The following is a 21,067-nucleotide window of genomic DNA, read 5'->3' as shown; positions in this document are numbered from 1 at the left end:
GGGGCATCATGCCACAGACATGTAGCATGATGTACCACCCAGTCACATTATCTTGACACCAGGCCAACCAGTCCTAACACTAACCTCTTGATGCTGAGCGCCAAGCGAGGCAGCTGTTAGTACCATTTTTGTAAGTCTTTGGTATGACTTGGCCAGGGATCCCTATTACATGATGCAAAGATGGTGACAGCTGCCAACAGGTGACTGGTTCTAACAGCCTTAACTGGTGATGATTGTCTGATACGTGGTGACAGGATGACGTTTAATCATGAGGTCTATAATTAATGCAGTCTATTCGGGGGGACTGAGTCTGATGAACAATGTCCTCTCAATCCATAAACAGGTCTTAATGAACAAGAAAAAAGCCGCATTTCCCTTACACCAGGAAGGCAAGACTCGCTTCCAGCTGTAGGTGACTTCACTTCACCGAACAACTTTGTTCCTTCTGCTTGCTGAAGCAGGTGACTTTTATTTTGTGAAATGAGCCCCTGTCTCACCATTACCAGCGCTCACAACTTCCGTACATTGAAAGTGTCCTAAACCTCTTCTGGGAATGGAGAGAGTCATAATCTAGTGACAAAAAAGTGCAAGCAAGAGCTTTCTTTCTTGTCCTGTAAGTCTGGCGAATTCAGGCCATAAGCAACCAAAAGGGCATCCATCTGTGTGAGAACATGAAGTGCATACCAATCAGTGGAGTGCATATCTCACAGTCTCAGACAGTCTCTATAAGACCATACTTACCCACATCTCAAGACATATTAAAAGACCATAAGGAAATATTTACCTGGACTGGTCCCAGAAAAAGGTACATCAGTGTAATAGTAACAGATAATGTATTCCCACTTCTAACAAGTTTTTACAAGCCACAATAAGACATATTCCTGCTTTTAATGAGATTTTTTACAAGCCACAATAAGACATATTCCTGCTTCTAACAGGATTTTACAAGCCACAATAAGACATATTCATGCTTCTAATGGGATTTTACAAGCCACAATAAGATATATTCCTGCTTCTAATGGGATTTTGCAAGCCACAATAAGACATATTCACGATTCTAACAGGATTTTACAAGCCACAGTAAGACACTTTCTGTCTTCTAAAGGGATTTTACAAGCCAAATAAGACATATTCCTGCATCTAAAGGGATTTTACAAGCCACAAAAAGACATATTCTTGCTTCTAATGGGATTTTGCAAGCCACAATAAGACATATTCACGATTCTAACAGGATTTTACAAGCCACAGTAAGACACTTTCTGTCTTCTAAAGGAATTTTACAAGCCAAATAAGACATATTCCTGCATCTAAAGGGATTTTTCAAGCCACAATAAGACATATTCACGATTCTAACAGGATTTTACAAGCCACAATAAGACATATTCTTGCTTCTAATGGGATTTTGCAAGCCACAATAAGACATATTCCTGCATCTAAAGGGATTTTTCAAGCCACAATAAGACATATTCACGATTCTAACAGGATTTTACAAGCCACAATAAGACATATTCTTGCTTCTAATGGGATTTTGCAAGCCACAATAAGACATATTCACGATTCTAACAGGATTTTACAAGCCACAATAAGACACTTTCTGTCTTCTAAAGGGATTTCACAAGCCACAATAAGACATATTCCTGCTTCTAATGGAATTTTGCAAGCCCCAATAAGACATATTCCTGCTTCTAATGGGATTTTGCAAGCCACAATAAGACATATTCCTGCTTCTAATGGGATTTTGCAAGCCACAAGAAGACATATTCATGCTTCTAATGGGATTTTACAAGCCTCAATAAGACATATTCCTGCTTTTAATGGGATTTTGCAAGCCCCAATAAGACATATTCCTGCTTCTAACAGGATTTTACAAGACACAATAAGACATATTCATGCTTCTAATGGGATTTTGCAAGCCACAATAAAACATATTCTTGCTTCTAATGGGATTTTGCAAGCCACAATAAGACATATTCATGATTCTAACAGGATTTTGCAAGCCCCAATAAGACATATTCCTGCTTCTAACAGGATTTTACAAGACACAATAAGACATATTCATGCTTATACTGGGATTTTGCAAGCCACAATAAGACATATTCTTGCTTCTAATGGGATTTTGCAAGCCACAATAAGACATATTCATGATTCTAACAGGATTTTACAAGCCACAATAAGACATATTCACGATTCTAACAGGATTTTACAAGCCACAATAAGACACTTTCTGTCTTCTAAAGGGATTTCACAAGCCACAATAAGACATATTCCTGCTTCTAATGGGATTCTGCAAGCCACAATAAGACATATTCCTGCTTCTAATGGGATTTTGCAAGCCACAGTAAGACATATTCCTGCTTCTAATAGGATTTTGCAAGCCACAAGAAGACATATTCCTGCTTCTAATGGGATTTTGCAAGCCACAAGAAGACATATTCATGCTTCTAATGGGATTTTACAAGCCACAATAAGACATATTCCTGCTTCTAATGGGATTTTGCAAGCCACAATAAGACATATTCATGATTCTAACATGATTTTACAAGCCACAATAAGACATATTCATGCTTCTAATGCGATTTTGCAAGCCACAATAAGACATATTCCTGCTTCTAATGGGATTTTGCAAGCCACAGTAAGACATATTCCTGCTTCTAATGGGATTTTGCAAGCCACAAGAAGACATATTCATGCTTCTAATGGGATTTTACAAGCCACAATAAGACATATTCCTGCTTCTAATGGGATTTTACAAGCCACAATAAGACATATTCATGATTCTAACATGATTTTACAAGCCACAATAAGACATATTCATGCTTCTAATGGGATTTTGCAAGCCACAATAAGACATATTCCTGCTTCTAATGGGATTTTGCAAGCCACAAGAAGACATATTCATGCTTCTAATGGGATTTTACAAGCCACAATAAGACATATTCTTGCTTCTAATGGGATCTTGCAAGCCACAATAAGACATATTCCTGCTTTTAATGAGATTTTACAAGCCACAATAAGACATATTCCTGCTTCTAACAGGATTTTACAAGCCACAATAAGACATATTCCTGCTACTAATGGGATTTTGCAAGCCACAATAAGACATATTCACGATTCTAACAGGATTTTACAAGCCACAATAAGACACTTTCTGTCTTCTAAAGGGATTTCACAAGCCACAATAAGACATATTCCTGCTTCTAATAGGATTTTACAAGCCACAATAAGACATATTCTTGCTTCTAATGGGATTTTGCAAGCCACAATAAGACATATTCCTGCTTTTAATGAGATTTTACAAGCCACAATAAGACATATTCCTGCTTCTAACAGGATTTTACAAGCCACAATAGGACACATTTCGTCTTCTAACATGATTTTACAAGCCACAATAAGACAATCTTGCCATACTATATTATATGAAGTAGCATACTTTGGTCTTTAGACAATGGCTTTGTGTGTTCATAGGTTGTGCAAATCACAACAATGGTCAAAAGGCTTAGAGAAAACAGGCTGCTGAGACAAAAAAAAAACAGCCAAAGTATATAGCTACTATTTCAATGTCTTTGGCACACTATCACATTTACTGAAACACTGCTTATAATATTAAGATTATGGGATTACAAAATGTTTAACTGGATGCTGCCATCTTCAAAAGCATGTCCAATTCTAAGATGTACCACACAAAAGACAAACAAAATAATGTTATGTGTGTTTCCAGTTGCACTGGTTTTAAGTTACGGCAGGCAGGTCTTTGTTTCCTAACCATATTTTGTGCAAAGCATAATTCAGCTTTTACATTCTAGTAAGGTTCGAGTCAAAGGCTCGGCTAGAGTGGGAAAGTTGGAAGGCCGGCCAGTAGCTTCTCGAGGGTCGGTGGTTCTTCCCTGGGTTTTTCAGGGTTCTTCCTCCAACATTTATACTGGCTGCCATGTATAGCCTATCCTGTGCTGAAAAATGGCGTTAAACCCTAGAACAACAACAACAACATTCTAGTAAAGAAAGGCAACAGAAAATTTAACGATATCACTGAAAAGTAAAGAATAAGTAATAATAAGTCCTATAATTGAAATTTAACATGAGAACCAAGTGGGGATTATATCACTCAACTGACATGCCCAAGTCAAAGAAAATTCAGTTTGAAAAGGCAGGTGTCTTGGGTTAAAATGCACGACCGTCAAGAAAATGTCCAGCCATTTGTCTTAAATTGGTGCTTTTCATCATGTTAACTCTACTTCTGCTTTGAGTAATTTCAGTAGCTTGTTATTATCTTTCATATGTTCCACTGGACTAGCTGATATACTGTTATCTGGTGTATGAATGTGGAAATCTAACTATAAAATTTGGTTAGGCAATTTTGGTGTGACAGTCATTCTGTTACAGTCTATTTGTTTTATTAGTAACAATATCCCCCAGTGCTAGACATTACTATAAACTGCCACACTGCAGACATCGTAGCGATATGACTGAAAAATTGTTAAAGCTACGTTAAAAATCAAAATCACATCACATCACATCACAGTAACAATATCCATAACTGATAGTGGGTATCAATGGCAGGTTTTTCCTACTGGCTGCTATTTAGGCCACACCAATGTTAAAGAAACTATAAAGAAACACAGCATGTCCTAAGGAACATTCCTACTACTAAGTTTTTTCAAACTTGGCCAAACCATTCTGGAAAAGAAGTCAGAAACAAGTTTTCTACCTCATTTCTTTGGATGTGAAAACCTTGCTACAAAAGCCAAACCAGACAAAATTCTGGTAGATCATGTTCTAAAACTTGTCCCAAACAAGTATGCTCAAAACTAACTACCTCATTCTGGAGATGAGGTTGAAAATCGGGTTTCCACCTTGTTGCTACTGAAGCCACACAAATGCTATGGAAGACACTCTAGATATAAATCTGGTAGAACATGTCTCAAGAATTATTTCTACAGAGTTTAATCCAAATTGGCCAAGCCATTCTTGAAAACTTGAAAATAGATGTTATACATGGTTGCTATGGAAGCCACACCATTGCAAAGGGAGCTATCTTGCATAAAAATCTGATACAATAACCTAAACATAAATATCCTCACCAAATGTGAGTAAAACTGGTTCAGCCATTCGAAAGAAGTCAATAAATGGACCTTCCACCTTGTTGCTAAGAAGCCACTCAATATTTCTGGATTAGAAGTTGAAAATAGCTTTTCAAGATGGTTGCTACATGAGGCAATACATTGTTAGGGGAGTCACCCAATATACAATTTCATAGAGCATGTCCTAATAATAATTCCTATCAAATGTTATCAAAACTGGCTCAGCCTTTCCAGAGAAATAGGTTTTGTTGCAATGGAAGCCTCGCTAATTTTAGGGGAGACAACCAATAAATGTTTGGTAGAGCATGCATCAGGAACAATAGGTCTGATCCAAAGAAGTCCAGCAGTTTTTGAGCAGCAGTCATCCAAATTAGTCCAATTGTTTTTGAGAATCAGTCATCCAAATCAGTCCAATTGTTTTTGTGAAGCAGTCTTCCAAATTAGGCCAAACTTTACTTAATTAGTCATCCAAATTAGTCCAATGGTTTCTGAGCAGCAGTCATCCAAATTAGTCCAAACTTTTTAAAACCAGTCATCCAAATTAGTCCAGTGGTTTATGAGCAGTAGTCATCCAAATTAGTCCAGTGGTTTTTGAGCAAGTCATCCAAATTAGTCCAGTGGTTTATAAGCAGCAGTCATCCAACTTAGTCCAGTGGTTTTTAAGCAGCAGTCATCCAAATTAGTCCAATGGTTTTTGAGAAGCAGTCAACAAAAGAAAATATAGACATAAGGAAGGATGAAGACTGCATTGTCATGCCATGTGAGCTGAAAATGACAACATGAAAATGTTGGCAACTGACAAAAAATTAGGTTGAAAAACTCCATACATACAGTATCCACATGTTGCACTGAATTTCTCTCTCTCTTCTTTCTCTCCCTCTCTGATAATGCAAACAAGGATTGTATTGTTCTGGTTCTTTTGCTTGTCATCATCATAGTCTTTTATTTAGTTCCTGAGCAAAGAAATGCATTTGTGTATTACACAATAAGGTTATCTGAGGAAATGCCAGATTAATCTTTCATGATATGCATCTTCCAGTCTCGTAGCATGTAATTTATTACAAGAAATGTAGAACTTGGTACATTTTTCTTAGAAAAATATTTTCCCCAAAAAACTTTTAATTTTGTTTCTTCTGACATGTATAACAAAGTAACTTAAACCTTTTGTAGTCCCTGAAATCTTGCTTGATTAGGTAATCTAAAAAGTTGAGTGAACCTTGGAACCTTAAACAAAATTAACAGATAAATGCTTCTAAGTGTGTTATATATTCACGGGAAACCTGGAGTCTATGACCATATTGGATATTAAATGTTGATATATGAGAAGATGCTGAAAATTGTTGTCTCCTGCAAATCATAAGGCAATATGTAGTAATGCAGTCGTCCAAAACGGATGTCATATCTACTGTCTTTACTTGCTTGTAAGACAAGTCCAACTGCAAACTGCATAGACCAAAATCTGCCATCAAGCAATGTGCTGGCAGATCTGGGTTACTATGTTTGGAGTAATCAGTAGAACAAGCATGGACCCTGAGCTGCTGGTATAGTATGTGACGGCAGATCAGGGTCAATATTGTTTGCAGTTGGATTTGCATTATATGCAACTACATGGTAGTTGGTAGATGATCATCCCAAAGGTAATTTTTTAATGATATTGTACCTTTCCCAGATGTAATTTGTTAATGGTATTGTACCTTTCCCAAATGTAATTTTTTAATGATATTGTACCTTTCCTAAATGTAATTTTTTAATGATATTGTACCTTTCCTAAATGTAATTTTTGTAATGATATTGTACCTTTCCCAAATGTAATTTGTTAATGATATTGTACCTTTCCCAAATGTAATTTTTTAATGATATTGTACCTTTCCTAAATGTAATTTTTGTAATGATAATGTACCTTTCCCAAATGTAATTTTTTTAATGATAATGTACCTTTCCCAAATGTAATTTTTTAATGATATTGTACCTTTCCTAAATGTAATTTTTGTAACGATATTGTACCTTTCCTAAATGTAATTTTTTTAATGATAATGTACCTTTCCTAAATGTAATTTTTTTAATGATAATGTACCTTTCCCAAATGTAATTTTTTTAATGATATTGTACCTTTCCTAAATGTAATTTTTTTAATGATAGTGTACCTTTCCTAAATGTAATTTTTTTAATGATATTGTACCTTTCCCAAATGTAATTTTTTAATTATATTGTACCTTTCCCAAATGTAATTTTTGTAATGATATTGTACCTTTCCCAAATGTAATTTGTTAATGATATTGTACCTTTCCCAAATGTAATTTTTTAATGATATTGAACCTTTCCCAAATGTAATTTTTTTAATGATATTGTACCTTTCCCAAATGTAATTTTTTAATGATATTGTACCTTTCCTAAATGTAATTTTTTTAATTATAATGTACCTTTCCCAAATGTAATTTTTTAATGATAGTGTACCTTTCCCAAATGTAATTTTTTAATGATATTGCACCTTCTTTAAACAGCTACCTCCTAACAGCAACCACAATTGCTATTTCCCATAGTGGCTGCTGGCAAAAGATTATGCTATATAAAATAAATCTTTATTTTCATAAGGACATATTCACAAACGTTTTGAAAATTTATTTTAGATGTCATGGACAGGCATATTATTTTCCATCTAGAGGAAACCCACTTGATCCAAATTATTAACAAAACAAACATCAAATGCTAAAGCATCTATTATCCAAGCAACAATTATCTGGACATTTTCTATTATCAGTATGATTATGATTATTATTATTATTATTATTAATATTATTAATGTCATTTTCTTCTCTTGAAAAATGTTTCTCCCAACAAGCCCATGTGCAGTCCATTTCAGCATGGTCTAACATGTATACCCATAATGTTTGTTTGAAAAACACCTTGTGCCAAAAAATTATAACAAACCTGTACAACACAAGAACTTATATATTTTGAGCAGGTAAATGAATGCATACATGTGATTCTATCAGTGGTAGGACAGAATTACCATTCTAAAGGCCATCTACCAAACAAACCATTATGTAGCTGAAATTGAATGTTTTTCAAAATTATAATTTTTGTATAAAAAATTTATATTAAAAAGACATGGTATTATTACATTCTACATCAAAACATTAGAACTGGTTCCATGAGTACAATGACTGATGTCATGAAATGTGACAGAACAACAGGATTAGAATTGTTAAAGAACAACCAACATGTGCACACAACAAGCTTTTAACTTATTACTTTATTGTTGGAATTGTTAGAATTCAATGAGTTTAAGGCCAAATGTGGGATGCTTTTTGTGGTGTTATAAGTAAAAAAGGAATGAAAAGTGGTAATGAAATCTTGAGCATTTGATGAAAATTGGCCAGCCTTTGGTGGAGGGGAGATAAAATGTAGAGACTGAACATAATAAATGATTTTTGGCAGATGCACTAGAGTAAGTATTTTCATTTTATGTCATGTTTACTTGTTACTGTTTTGCTCAAGATGTTTAATGAGGAATATTTAAGGACAGCTCTGACATATTTTGTTCAATTCATAGCAAATGTGTGTTTTCTCCCAATGCTAAAAAAACCCACTGGCTAAGAAATATTACATGTTCAACAATGCTTGGATAACATACTGTAAGTATTTACAGGCAAGTAGTAAAGGTCCTGAGTTTGCACTGTGTGTTTCAATTGCATTTGATAAAAAAAAATATGTTTTCATGCACAAAAAATTAAGTTCCATCCCTAGATAAAATATATCAGTTAAGAATATAAGATAATTAATTTTGAGATAAATTATTCATAAAAGTATAAATACACCATATATTTTGTTCATTGTTCACTACAAGTTTAAATCAATATCTATTTTTTCTTGTTTACGGTGGTGAAACTTACCAACAGATTTCTGGATCTGAGCCATTAAGAGAAGGATTCGCCCTTGAGGATGAGACTCAACAAAAAAAAAATAACCTGAAGGACTACTGGATAGCAGTCAGTAACCTTATAAACACTGCAAAAGTAAAACTGAAGCAGAAATTCTTTGCAGGCTTAGCATAGCTGTCATTACAATATTCTAATGCTGACACAGAGAGGCCATTATCCATTCTTCACGAACTATCAAGTGATTTGGGGGGGTGGGGGGGATATAGACCAGAGAATTACTGAAAGCCTGTTAAGTGTGAAGCTCAATAATCACAGTGAATGCCACAGGTGGTCACCAGACAGTGATCATATGAAGGAAACTAAGAATGCTATTGGATGCTTTTAAAAACGTCTTTGCATAACTATAAACTAAACAATTATTCCTTTTCATTAATTGACAACGTACTCATATTAATTAATTATTGCCTACAGAATGTGAATCTGATTTATGTTCAAAACTTGCGGTTTTATTATACAATAAAAAGAATACACAGTATAGCATACTGATTTTGCTTCAATCCCCTGCAGAACATACAATTTATGCCAAAAAATATGCTGGTTTTGAAGTCAATCCAGTTATCAAAATTTGTAAACCTACTGGTGCAAAATCCTGGTTCTGTCACATGTACTGGAACATCAATTTCAGTTTGAAGTATTATTACATTAGATACGTGCAGAAATTCCTGTCAAATCAGCCATTTAAAAAAACAACCTCACGATTGATAGTTTTCTGCAATACATTATGGGTATGACTGGCATCAGATTTAACTGCTATTATCAGTTGGTATAAGGGTTGAACTAGTAAATGAATAAAACAACTAGTCTAACCAAAAGAGCCTAACAAAAAAAGTTTCCCCACAATGACTTGGAAACTAGATGATTTGTACAGAAATTTCTAGATCTATCACTATCAATTATACTAATCTGAGTGAAACTGACACTTATTTACCTGCTGAAAATAGCAGAGCTCTTCAGTAATCAAGGTTTGTTGTATTTTGGTCATAAAGCTGGAAGGGTAAACCTATCAGACCATACTGAAATGGACTATAGCTTATGTCTAACAGCACTCATCGTCACTGCCTTGTAATAACCATTAAAAGAACAGAAATATCTTAGAAAATTTATACTCCTTATTAGGCACTGTGCATAAATCTCTTAAAATAGAATTAGTAAAAAGAGCAAGAATATTATTTAAATTATTATTGAAAATAATTGTCACTTCAAATTATTAAAAATATTAACATTAGTTTCCAGCTCAACAAATTTCTGAAAGAAAATATTGAAAATTAGAGATGAATGAATTTAGCACAGCAATCAAATAAGCATTCAAAGTAATTGCAAATTTCACTCAGTTACCGTCAGTTCTGTACTTCTTTTGTAATGATCTGAGAACCATGAGTCCGGCTGTGTAAACAATCACAGAAATTTACTCATTTTGCCATGGCAACCATTACAGTGCTCCTCATTAGAACACCATCCATGGACCCATGGCATATACCACCTTATAGTGAGAACACTTTATAATGAATTACATTATATATAAATTTACTAGCACACAACAAAATGGAATCTATGGCCATATGAACATTTTAACTGGATATGTATTACAATGAAGGGCCTTATAGTGAGGTAGGGCTACATTAAGTAATTACAGTAAAAGTTTGGTATGACTGTTTATAAAAGAAAACAACTGAGATTAACTATATAAATATTATCGTCTACATTATTATTATTATCAGATTACAGTGCAATAATCATATTATCTGAAATGTCTGTATCTAAATAAGGTCTACATATTTTATCATATAGTACTCCCTCATTATAACACAGTCCATTAGTACCATGGAGTATGTAAACAAGGGTCAAAGCAACCCTCATTATAGCACAGTCCATTAGCATCATGGAGTATGTAAACAAGGTACAAAGTAACCCTCATTATAACAAAGTACATTAGTACCAGGGAGAACATAAACAAAGTTAAATATTTCAGTATATAGTATTCCCTCTTTACAGTACTGTCAATTAGTGTGTAAACAAGGTCCAAAGTAACACTCATTATAGCAAAGTCCATCAGTACCAGGGAGAACATAAACAAGGTTAAATATTTCAGTATATAGTATTCCCTCATTACAGTACTGTCAATTAGCATGTAAACAAGGTCCAAAGTAACCCTCATTATAGCAAAGTCCATCAGTACCAGGAAGAACATAAACAAGGTTAAATATTCCAGTATATAGTATTCACTCTTTACAGTACTGTCAGTTAGCATGTAAACAAGGTCCAAAGTAACCCTCATTATAGCAAAGTCTATCAGTACCATGGACACCATAAACAAGGTTAAATATTTCAGTATATAGTATTCCCTCATTACAGTACTGTCAATTAGCACCATGGAGCATGTAAACAAGGTCCAAAGTAACCCTCATTATAGCAAAGTCCATCAGTACCAGGAAGAACATAAACAAGGTTAAATATTTCAGTATATAGTATTCCCTCTTTACAGAACTGTCAATTAGCATGTAAACAAGGCTCACATTATCTACACTGATGATTAAAATTAGGGTTTTAAAGTCTGATTTGATTTATGTTACTTTTGCTTAAGAAAAACTAAAATGACCTTGCCATATTAATGAATGAGAGACAAACAGACAGACAAACATATATGGATCATTGTAAGTCATACTACCTTTACTTTCCTAATTTAAATTTCAATGACCCATGAGTGACAGGCTTGCTATGAAATCAACAAAAGTACAATCAAACCCATGAATAGCTGACCCCAACATGTAAAAGTCATTTTTCAAAATTGGTTCTTCAACACATAGACACACCAAACATAATCATTATTATTATTATTTTTATTATTATTATTATTATTATTATTATTATCATTATTATTATTATTATTATGCAATATAAAATTGTTTTCTGTACACTATTCAACAAAATTATTATATCAGAGTATATGTTGTTCTTTTCCAATCATATGTTCAACACAAGATTATCCTGCTCCATTTAATCCATCCTATGAATTAAATCATCGCTGATCTTAGTTTTTACTACTGACTGACAACTTGCATATGGCAGTACAACTATCTGTATTTGACAGTTTCTTAACTCACCAACAGCAAAAGACAGACAGTTTATGTGACAACCTGTGATGAAGAGGGAATCAAAAGAAGACTATCATTTGTGACTATTTCTGTGACCAACCAAAACTTCACCTGCCTTTACAGTCACATTTTAAATAATGACTGACCCTGACTCTAATGAAAAGGTATGTAACTTGCATCTCTTTTGACAGATGAACTTTCTTCATCTGAGAAGCGTTAATTCACAGGCAAATAGATGAAGATATCAAACTATACCAATCACACAGGTGAAAAGTTGTAGTTGTTGTTGTAGTGTTTAACGCCATTTTTCAGCACACGATAGGCTATACATGGCGGCCAGTATTAATGGTGGAGGAAGAACCCTGAAAAACCCAGGGAAGAACCACCGACCCACGAGAAGCTACTGGCAGGCTTTCCCACGTACCCACGCTAGCCGAGCCTTGGACTCGAACCCACGCAGACAGAGGTGAGATGGCAGTGGTCCGTAACGGAGAGCGCTTTAGACCACTCGGCCACTCGGGGCCTCTCACAGGTGAAAAAACAACTTAATAGATGAAGATGTCAAACTATACCAGTCACAGGTGAAAAAACGACTTAACAGATGAAGATATCAAAATATACCAGTCACACAGGTGAAAAAACATCTTAACAGATGAAGATATCAAACTACACTGATCCAGGGCCGTCTTAACAACATTGTAGGCTCTGGGCAAAGCAATGCACTGGGGCCCTCTACCGGCCCTACCCACCCACAGGAATTCCACTAGATGTCACTATTTTTTTAAATTGGGAAACGTGCTTCCCACTGCACTTTTAAAGCAAATTAAATTGCCAAAAGATCTTTCAATATTCATTAACAATATGGGCAGCATGATGCCCCTAGAAGCGTGAGGCCCTGGGCAACTGCCCAGTGTGCCCATGCCTTAAGATGGCACTGTACTGATCCAATGGGTGAAAAAGCAACTTCTATTTCTGCTGTTATAACACAACTGCTTTTCCACCAATCAGCAAATCCACTGCTTTAGCCTCTTCCTTTAACAATAAAAACCACCTTGCTTTCAAGCCCAAATTAGTGACACCTTTGAGTAAGACTGACAGTGTGACTGGAGTACAGTAATTACAAGCAAGATATGAAATGTGTACACATCAATTCACATCATATGCCCTTATCTAAACAATGCTTTACTCATCAACAAAAGTTTAATTTGCATATTTAGAGTGGTCACTGTTGATATGTTCCAGTAACTGCTTAAGGCAGTAAGAAACCACTGATGGTTAAGAAATACCTGGTCACTGACTGAAGAAGACATCTGACCATTACACTAAAGGCATTTATATAGGTAATTTGCCAAGAGAAATTAGAACTGTTGTTGAGGACAGGTGACTTCTATATGTACAGGTGACCTTTAGGACAGGTTTGAATGTGCACTAAAAAATCAAAATTCTTTTTGCATAAAATGACACCTCCCCATGCTTATCCTCATCACCATGTTTATACACATATACAATTGTGCCTCAACCAACCTAACTCCATCCTTAAAGATTAAAAACTTTAAAATATTTATCTCTTGGTATAAGTTATATTGTTTCAATTACATGTTAAAATAAACTCAGACTTACTGTCTGTATACGGGAGTCCACACAAATGAGTGGTGGTTCCTTCAAAGTTGCCCTTTTGCTGCCAAACCTTTCTTTCCCAAAATCCCATTCTTCCTTCAGATACTCTTCATTCAAATGCTTGGCCACACGCTCATCATGGTGAGAGAGAAGCTTGTCAAAGTCCATCAACTGTAAAGAAACAATTGCTGCACAGTCATTTGCATTATGCACCAATATTCTCATTTAGATATCATACATACAAATGAATAAGAATTTTGCACAGAAAAGCATAGTCCAGAGCATTCCTCAGTCATTCCTTCCCCAGGTCTCTCATGAGCTTGCTCTCAGAAGATGATCTGAAATTCTACATACATATTTACACTGGTGCCTCAATACAAATCACATAATTCTAAAGATGACCTTTTATATGCTGTCTAGTATTATGGTGTCCATTACATACAACCCAATGCGCTGTGTAAATCGGAGTTGGCTACTTCATTTATTTCCCTTTTTTTGGCTGATTGTAAAATGCGATTTCATATAGATCTTACCATATCATAACATTACTTGGCAGACAGCACACTCATTATAGCAATGTCCACACTCATTATAACATGGCCCATACTCATTATAATATGGTCCATACTCATAACATGGTCTATACTCATTATATCATAATCCATACTGATTATGACATGGTCCATACTCATTATAACATTATTTATACTCATTATAACATGGTTCATGCTCATTATAACATGATCCATATTCATTATGACATGGTCCATACTCATTATAACATGGTTCATACTCGTAACAACAGGGTCTTGCTTAAAATATGCACCAGAATAGGACTAATTCACCTGTAATACAGTACACTTTTATGACTCCTCTGAACACTATTATAAAAATGATTATTTGTATTCTAATGAAAAAATGTTTAGGACTTTATGGCTTCATTTTGTAAAAGTATACACTTAAATGACCAGCAATTATCACACTATCCCTGCCTATGCAGAGAAAGCAAAGAAAGAAAGAAACAAAAAGTAGGGTGTTGCAGAATAGTGTGAACTTAATGTCAATACATTATATATGAACAAAATGTACTCAGGTTTCCTTGCTGCATACTGCATTACCCAAGGGTGGTTTAATTTTAGCATTAGCTATTTTAAAACACTAAGTTTCATTTACCGATTGCTGTACATGTATGCAAAAGGCTGCAGTGAGAAACCTAATTACCAATAATTCTCTGCTCATAGATTTAACTAAAACCAGGGTACTTACAGCCCAAAGTTATCTTTGTATAATCACAAAGCAAATTTTGTAAGGAAGCTGTACACTTTACAAAAGCAATCTTCAGCTGCAGAGGAATGTGAAATATAAAACTTCATTCTTTCTTGCTATCCAGCTTAAATGATTTAGTAGAGGTTTCAGAATTATTCTAAATTTTGCACAGCCACACCTGTCACATAATGACAATTTAGACACTTTTATAATTGAACAGGCAAACTGAATTGAGTTATGTGTTGCAAGTATTGAAAGATCAGTAATGTCTGAGTTTTTATAATCCAGAGAAATTATTTCCATATGACACAGATTCATCTATGAATGTGGTTATTATAATAATAATATTTTACAGTACTTTCTGAAGAAATGATTTAATGTGTAACAAAACCAATTAATGCATGTGTAATGTTTATTATTATATTTGCACATATCCATGTCTCAAGTATTAAACAGCTCAGCCATTGTATTTTTAGCTGTTCTGACAGGGAGTGATTGAAACCTGTGGGGACCAAAGCTTTTGGACCAATAAGTATGCAGTGAATAAGGAGGGTTTCAAGGGAACCTTCAGGATATGAGGGAGGCATGTACCATGTGTGGTTGCTACCCAACAATTTGAAGGAAGTTGTGGAACCAGAAATACATCATAATAATCAACTGGATATTTAAAAATGTCGCAATGGTAATTTTCAAAAATTATTCCTATGTATTAAATTAAGGTATGTTTATGGACATATTACTAAATGAGAAACAGCATTAAACCCAACCCAAAAAGGGAACTATAGTCTCAAACCCAAACAAAAAAAGGGAACTATAGTCTCAAACCCAAACAAAAAAGGGAACTATAGTCTCAAACCCAACCAAAAAAGGGAACTATAGTCTCAAACCCTAACAAAAAAAGGGCACTGTAGTCTCAAACCCAACAAAAAAAAGGGAACTATAGTTTCAAACCCAACCAAAAAAGGGAACTATAGTCTCAAACTCAACCAAAAAAAAGGAAACTAAAGTCTCCATTTTCTGTATAAGACTTTCACTATGTCTGATAGTTAAAAAAAACATTTACACAAGAAAAGCAGATAATAATAGGTAATGATTCAAGCTTATTTTTACCTGGTGTAAGTAACAAATTAACTAATACTTACTGTGTTGATGACATGGTCAAATTTAGTTCTATCCAAAGTATAATTTCCTGAATCAATACACGTCATTTTTAATGGTCACAAAAAAAGATCAGCTAGCAGAAAAATTCACTCATTAATTTGTGTTTGAGTTCACTCACGGATCCCACCAAAAGGTAAGTTATACAGTTAACTGGCTTCTTTTCAATGACACAAATCAAGGACAATGCTGGGATAAGCTTAGAGTCAACTATAAAATACTGTGTGTGTTATCCAATTAAAAAAAAAAAACTGCCTTCAATACACTTCAATATATTAATAGGCATAACAAGGTCTCCTTTTTATAAGGGAGAAGTGTAATAGTGGTGATCAGAGCTTCCAGGTATCTTCTGCCTGCTTCTAATTTGGCGATTTTATCTACAGGTATACATTGTGCCGACAGAATATAGGTAATTATAACATATTTTCAACAATAGCATTTTAAAGGTATACATATGTATAGCAGCCATAGAAGTTAAAACCTTGCCTGTCTAACCTTTTGTTTCTGATATAAAAGTCATGAGATAATTATAAGTGCTAGGCATGCAAGACTATTGTCTGGAGCACCTGTTAATTACCCTTTATTTATTTATTATTTTTGGATTCCACTAATGAGGTATCAATACACCTATACATGAGAAAGATATATTGAATTTCATTAGTGGTCTATGTATGTATTGAAAATAGGTGCTTCAGAATTAACTTTGCTTTGTACAAATACTTGGTTAAAAATAATTACAACTTTCTATGAATTTTAATAAAACAAAAACTGATATTCTGTCTTATTAATCTGAAGCATTATTTCTTTAATCTATCAACCTATCCATCTGTTTGTCTGTCTATCTACTAAAGGGTTCATATCTAGATAAATAAAGTTAACGAGCTTGATGAAGTAACAGACAATACTGCTATCATATAAGTAGCTGCCATTATTGTGATTACCTGGTTATCACTAAAAGAAATTGTATCCAACTTTATCATGAGGTCCAAGTGGGTCAGAGATTGCTCACCTAACAGCCAAATGCAAGGGTAGTTGGCCAAAAAATCATCGTTTGGATGATGCTTTTGGACATTTACCAGTTTTTATTTTGTATTTTTTAGCAACGGCAGCTAAATTGGATAGAAGATAAGCATGATTTGTTCAGACTTGCAAGGCCTAATGACAGGTTGAAATCTGGCAAACTTCTACAGCCAGCTTTTGCAAAGAATGCATTAAAATGTTTTTCTTATTTAGGCACACACACACACCCCAACAATATATGACTCCTATTGCACTGGTTTTAAAATTAGGGTAGGAAGGTAGTTTTTATATATTTATACCAACATATATATATATATATATAGATATATATATATATATATATATATATATATATATATATATATATATATATATATATATATATATATATATATATATAATGTACTAACCACTTCAACTAGTGGTCTAAACAATCTATCATGCAAAACTTTAAATGTTTTTATACCAGGATAATTTCTAAATTTTGCTGGCTATGGCTGTTTATTAATGGCTGCCATATACAACACCAGAATCAGCACCACTTGTATAACTCTCAGATGACTCCATGCCAGGATGCTTTCTATCAAATTTGTTCAAGTTCTGTTGATTATTTTGTTAAGTCAATTAAACATTTTTCTATATTTAGTTACAGTGGCCATATTTGACTGTGAATCAGCATGATTTGCTTGAAATGTTTTCACGCCAGTATGCTTTCTGTCAAATTTGGTTAAATTCTGCTGAGCCATTTTGAGAAGCTATTCAAAGGTTTTTCTATTTTTAGTTATGGTAAGTCATTTAATTTAAGGTTTTTCTAGTTTAAGTAATTGTGGCCATATTTAATGGCAGATCAACACCATTTGTACCAGCATGAAAGGTTTCCATACCAGGATGCTTGGTTTCAAATTTGGTCAAATTCTGTCCAGCAGTTTTTGAGAACATGTGATCTAAAGGTTGTTCTTTTATCAGTAATGACAGTCATATTGTATGGCAAATCGGGGTCATTTGTATGGTAAATTAAGGTCACTTGTATGGCAAATCAGGGTCATTTGTATGGCAAATCAGGGTCATATTGTATGGCAAATCAAGGTCACTTGTATGGCAAATCAGGGTCATTTGTATAAAATTGAAAGACCTTCAGGCCAGCATGCTATATGACAAGTTTGGTTGAAATCGGCTCAGCATGTTTTGAAAAATGTTGAAAATGGCAACAAGTGACAGATGTCGTAGAGATGACAGACAAAAGACTGTACCACAAGCCTATTTGGCCTTATATAAAGGAAAACTTTACCTGTAACAGTGATAATGATTATCACTACCATTTATAATTAATTTCTTTTTAATTTACCTATGGAAAGTAAATATTTAATGAGTCATAAATCTCACAGCTGAAGGTTACTTTTGCATTTATATCTGGTTACAATGTACGGAGTTAACTTCACCGTTACAATTACTGCCTTGTTACTAAGAATTTAATTATATCAAATGCATTGGACCGTTATGCATCAATATTGACAGGCAAACAAAAACTGGTCTACTGCTTTATATACTGGTTACCAATATGAAAGACCTTTGTAGAAACTGCCTGAACAAATATAAAATTGAAAACCTTTTTGCAATAAGAAATGAGGCATATTTTTGTACATGCATTTCAGAGTTGAAGATATGTAGTTGTGCAAGCTGTGATACTGTTAACAGCTAATACCTGTAATCACACACAATGTAATCATTTACAGTGGATGTCTGTAATCACACACAATGTGATCATTTACAGTGGATGTCTGTAATCACACACAATGTGATCATTTACAGTGGATGTCTGTAATCACACACAATGTAATCATTTACAGTGGATGTCTGTAATCACACACAATGTGATCATTTACAGTGGATGTCTGTAATCACACACAATGTGATCATTTACAGTGGATGTCTATAATCACACACAATGTGATCATTTACAGTGGATGTCTGTAATCACACACAATGTGATCATTTACAGTGGATGTCTGTAATCACACACAATGTGATCATTTACAGTGGATGTCTGTAATCACACACAACGTGATCATTTACAGTGGATGTCTGTAATCACACACAATGTGATCATTTACAGTGGATGTCTGTAATCACACACAATGTGATCATTTACAGTGGATGTCTGTAACCACTGACATAAGTTTGTGTGCAATGGATTATCCATTAGTGTTTGAAAACAAGAGGTCTATGAAGACCTGATCTCACTCACCTGGTTAATGTAACTTAACAGCTGGACACTTTTAATCAAGCAGATTCAAGTACAGTAGTATTTTAAGAATACATCCTATGTAAATCGTCCCCAAAACATGACACCATCTTGAGTTTTACTATTTTATCATAGTCTGACAAAATCATTTCCAAAGATAAAGGCATGATTAGTGTTGCCATAATGCAGAAATAGAGTGTCTCTGACATAAGATATGAGTTACTGTCCATGAAACGAAATCCTTTGAATTCATGTGGATGCAAATCATCTGGCAATTTTTATCTATGGGAAACTGTAGAGCACCACCTATGGGATTTTGAATGATGCTAATGTGTCAGAGATCTTGATGCCATGGATGTTTTTGACCGCATTTATTTTGTTTTAAAACTTTTTCTTCAGTTATATTGACAAATTATTCATCTTAATCCCTATAGAGAATTATTTTCACTAACTTATATTAATTGTTATATCAAAATCTTTACATCTTGTATTATAAAATATTTTTCTACAAATATTTGCATTTATTTGCAAGAGGAAGAACTCCAAACCTGTGATTCACAATAGTCCATTTCACTCTTAAGTAACCGACTGTCTTCCTTCTGAGAAAGAAGAAAGGTATTTTGAAAGGGAAAACAAACTGATTATATAGCATATGAACTGAGAACAAATTCTAACTGCAATGAATTCCAGTAATATACACAGATCTTCCTCATAATAAAACTTGCTGGATATCTTTATGATATAGGCCTATTTACTAAGTTTGATCAAAATCTGGATATCTTTATGATATAGGCCTATTTACTAAGTTTGATCAAAATCTGAACAGACATACCAGTAGACACTACAGTTCTGACAACCGGGGCCCCGAGTGGCCAAGTGGTCTAAAGCGCTCTCCATTAAGGATCACTGCCATCGCACCTCTGTCTGTGTGGGTTCGAGTCTAGGATTCGGCTAACGTGGGTATGTCAGAAAGCTTGCCAGTAGCTTCTCATGGGTCAGTGGTTCTTCCTGGGATTTTCCTGGGTTCTTCCTCCACCATTAATACTGGCCACCATGCATAGCCTATCATGTGCTGAAAAATGGCGTTAAACCCCACAACAACAACAAGTTCTGACAACCTCTACCATTCACATGCATGATCATAGAGTTGAAATAAATAATTGAACATTTAAATCAAAATATTTCTTCATAAATATCTGAATAAGAATCAGTAATCAAATATTCGTTTGTTTACCTTGTGAGTACAGACACCTCAAACAATTATCAGTAGTTGGCTGTGCTGACCACAAGGATGCCTTACGGTCAGCATATATACGAACCTTGGGGAGTTTTCTGCTGCATATGCAAAATTATTAGTGAATTTTTTTAAAACCATTTTTACACTCCGGTTCCACTGTAGTATATTTACAGTAATATTATGCCTGTGATCATGTGATTGAACTAGTTTAAGCAGGACAAGAACATGCAATTGCTAATTTCACCCTTTGATACTGTTGGCAAGGTCAGCTGGTTTCATTATTTGAAGTTGTCAAGGTTGATTATGCTATGTGTGAGTAGAAGTAGAAGTAAGCTGGTTTGGATTAAAAACATTAACTGCTTATTGCTGGGTTACTAAACATTAACTGCTAATTGCTGGCTTACTAAACATTAACT

The 21,067-nt window shown here is 34.4% G+C and overlaps 1 protein-coding gene across 3 annotated transcripts in view; it reads right to left on the bottom strand.

Annotated features, from left to right (window-relative positions):
- LOC149792525 (uncharacterized) overlaps window positions 1-21,067 on the bottom strand; it is a 111,120-nt gene that overhangs the window by 37,543 nt on the left and 52,510 nt on the right. For 2 of the 3 annotated variants that reach the window (XM_089971152.1, XM_089971154.1), the window contains exons 8-9: window positions 13,732-13,899; window positions 10,355-10,402 (exon numbers count right to left, since the gene is read on the bottom strand). In XM_089971152.1, coding sequence (XP_089827278.1) covers window positions 10,355-10,402; window positions 13,732-13,899 — 216 coding nt within the window. The remainder of the gene's footprint in view (window positions 1-10,354; window positions 10,403-13,731; window positions 13,900-21,067) is intronic. The other variant, XM_089971155.1, reaches the window with a different exon arrangement.

This window comes from Sinohyriopsis cumingii, chromosome 9 (assembly GCF_028554795.1).
Source record: "Sinohyriopsis cumingii isolate HCF-2022 chromosome 9, ASM2855479v2, whole genome shotgun sequence".
NCBI lineage: Eukaryota > Metazoa > Mollusca > Bivalvia > Unionida > Unionidae > Sinohyriopsis > Sinohyriopsis cumingii.
Note: the sequence above shows the minus strand (reverse complement) of the source record. Positions and strands in the feature narration are given on the sequence as shown.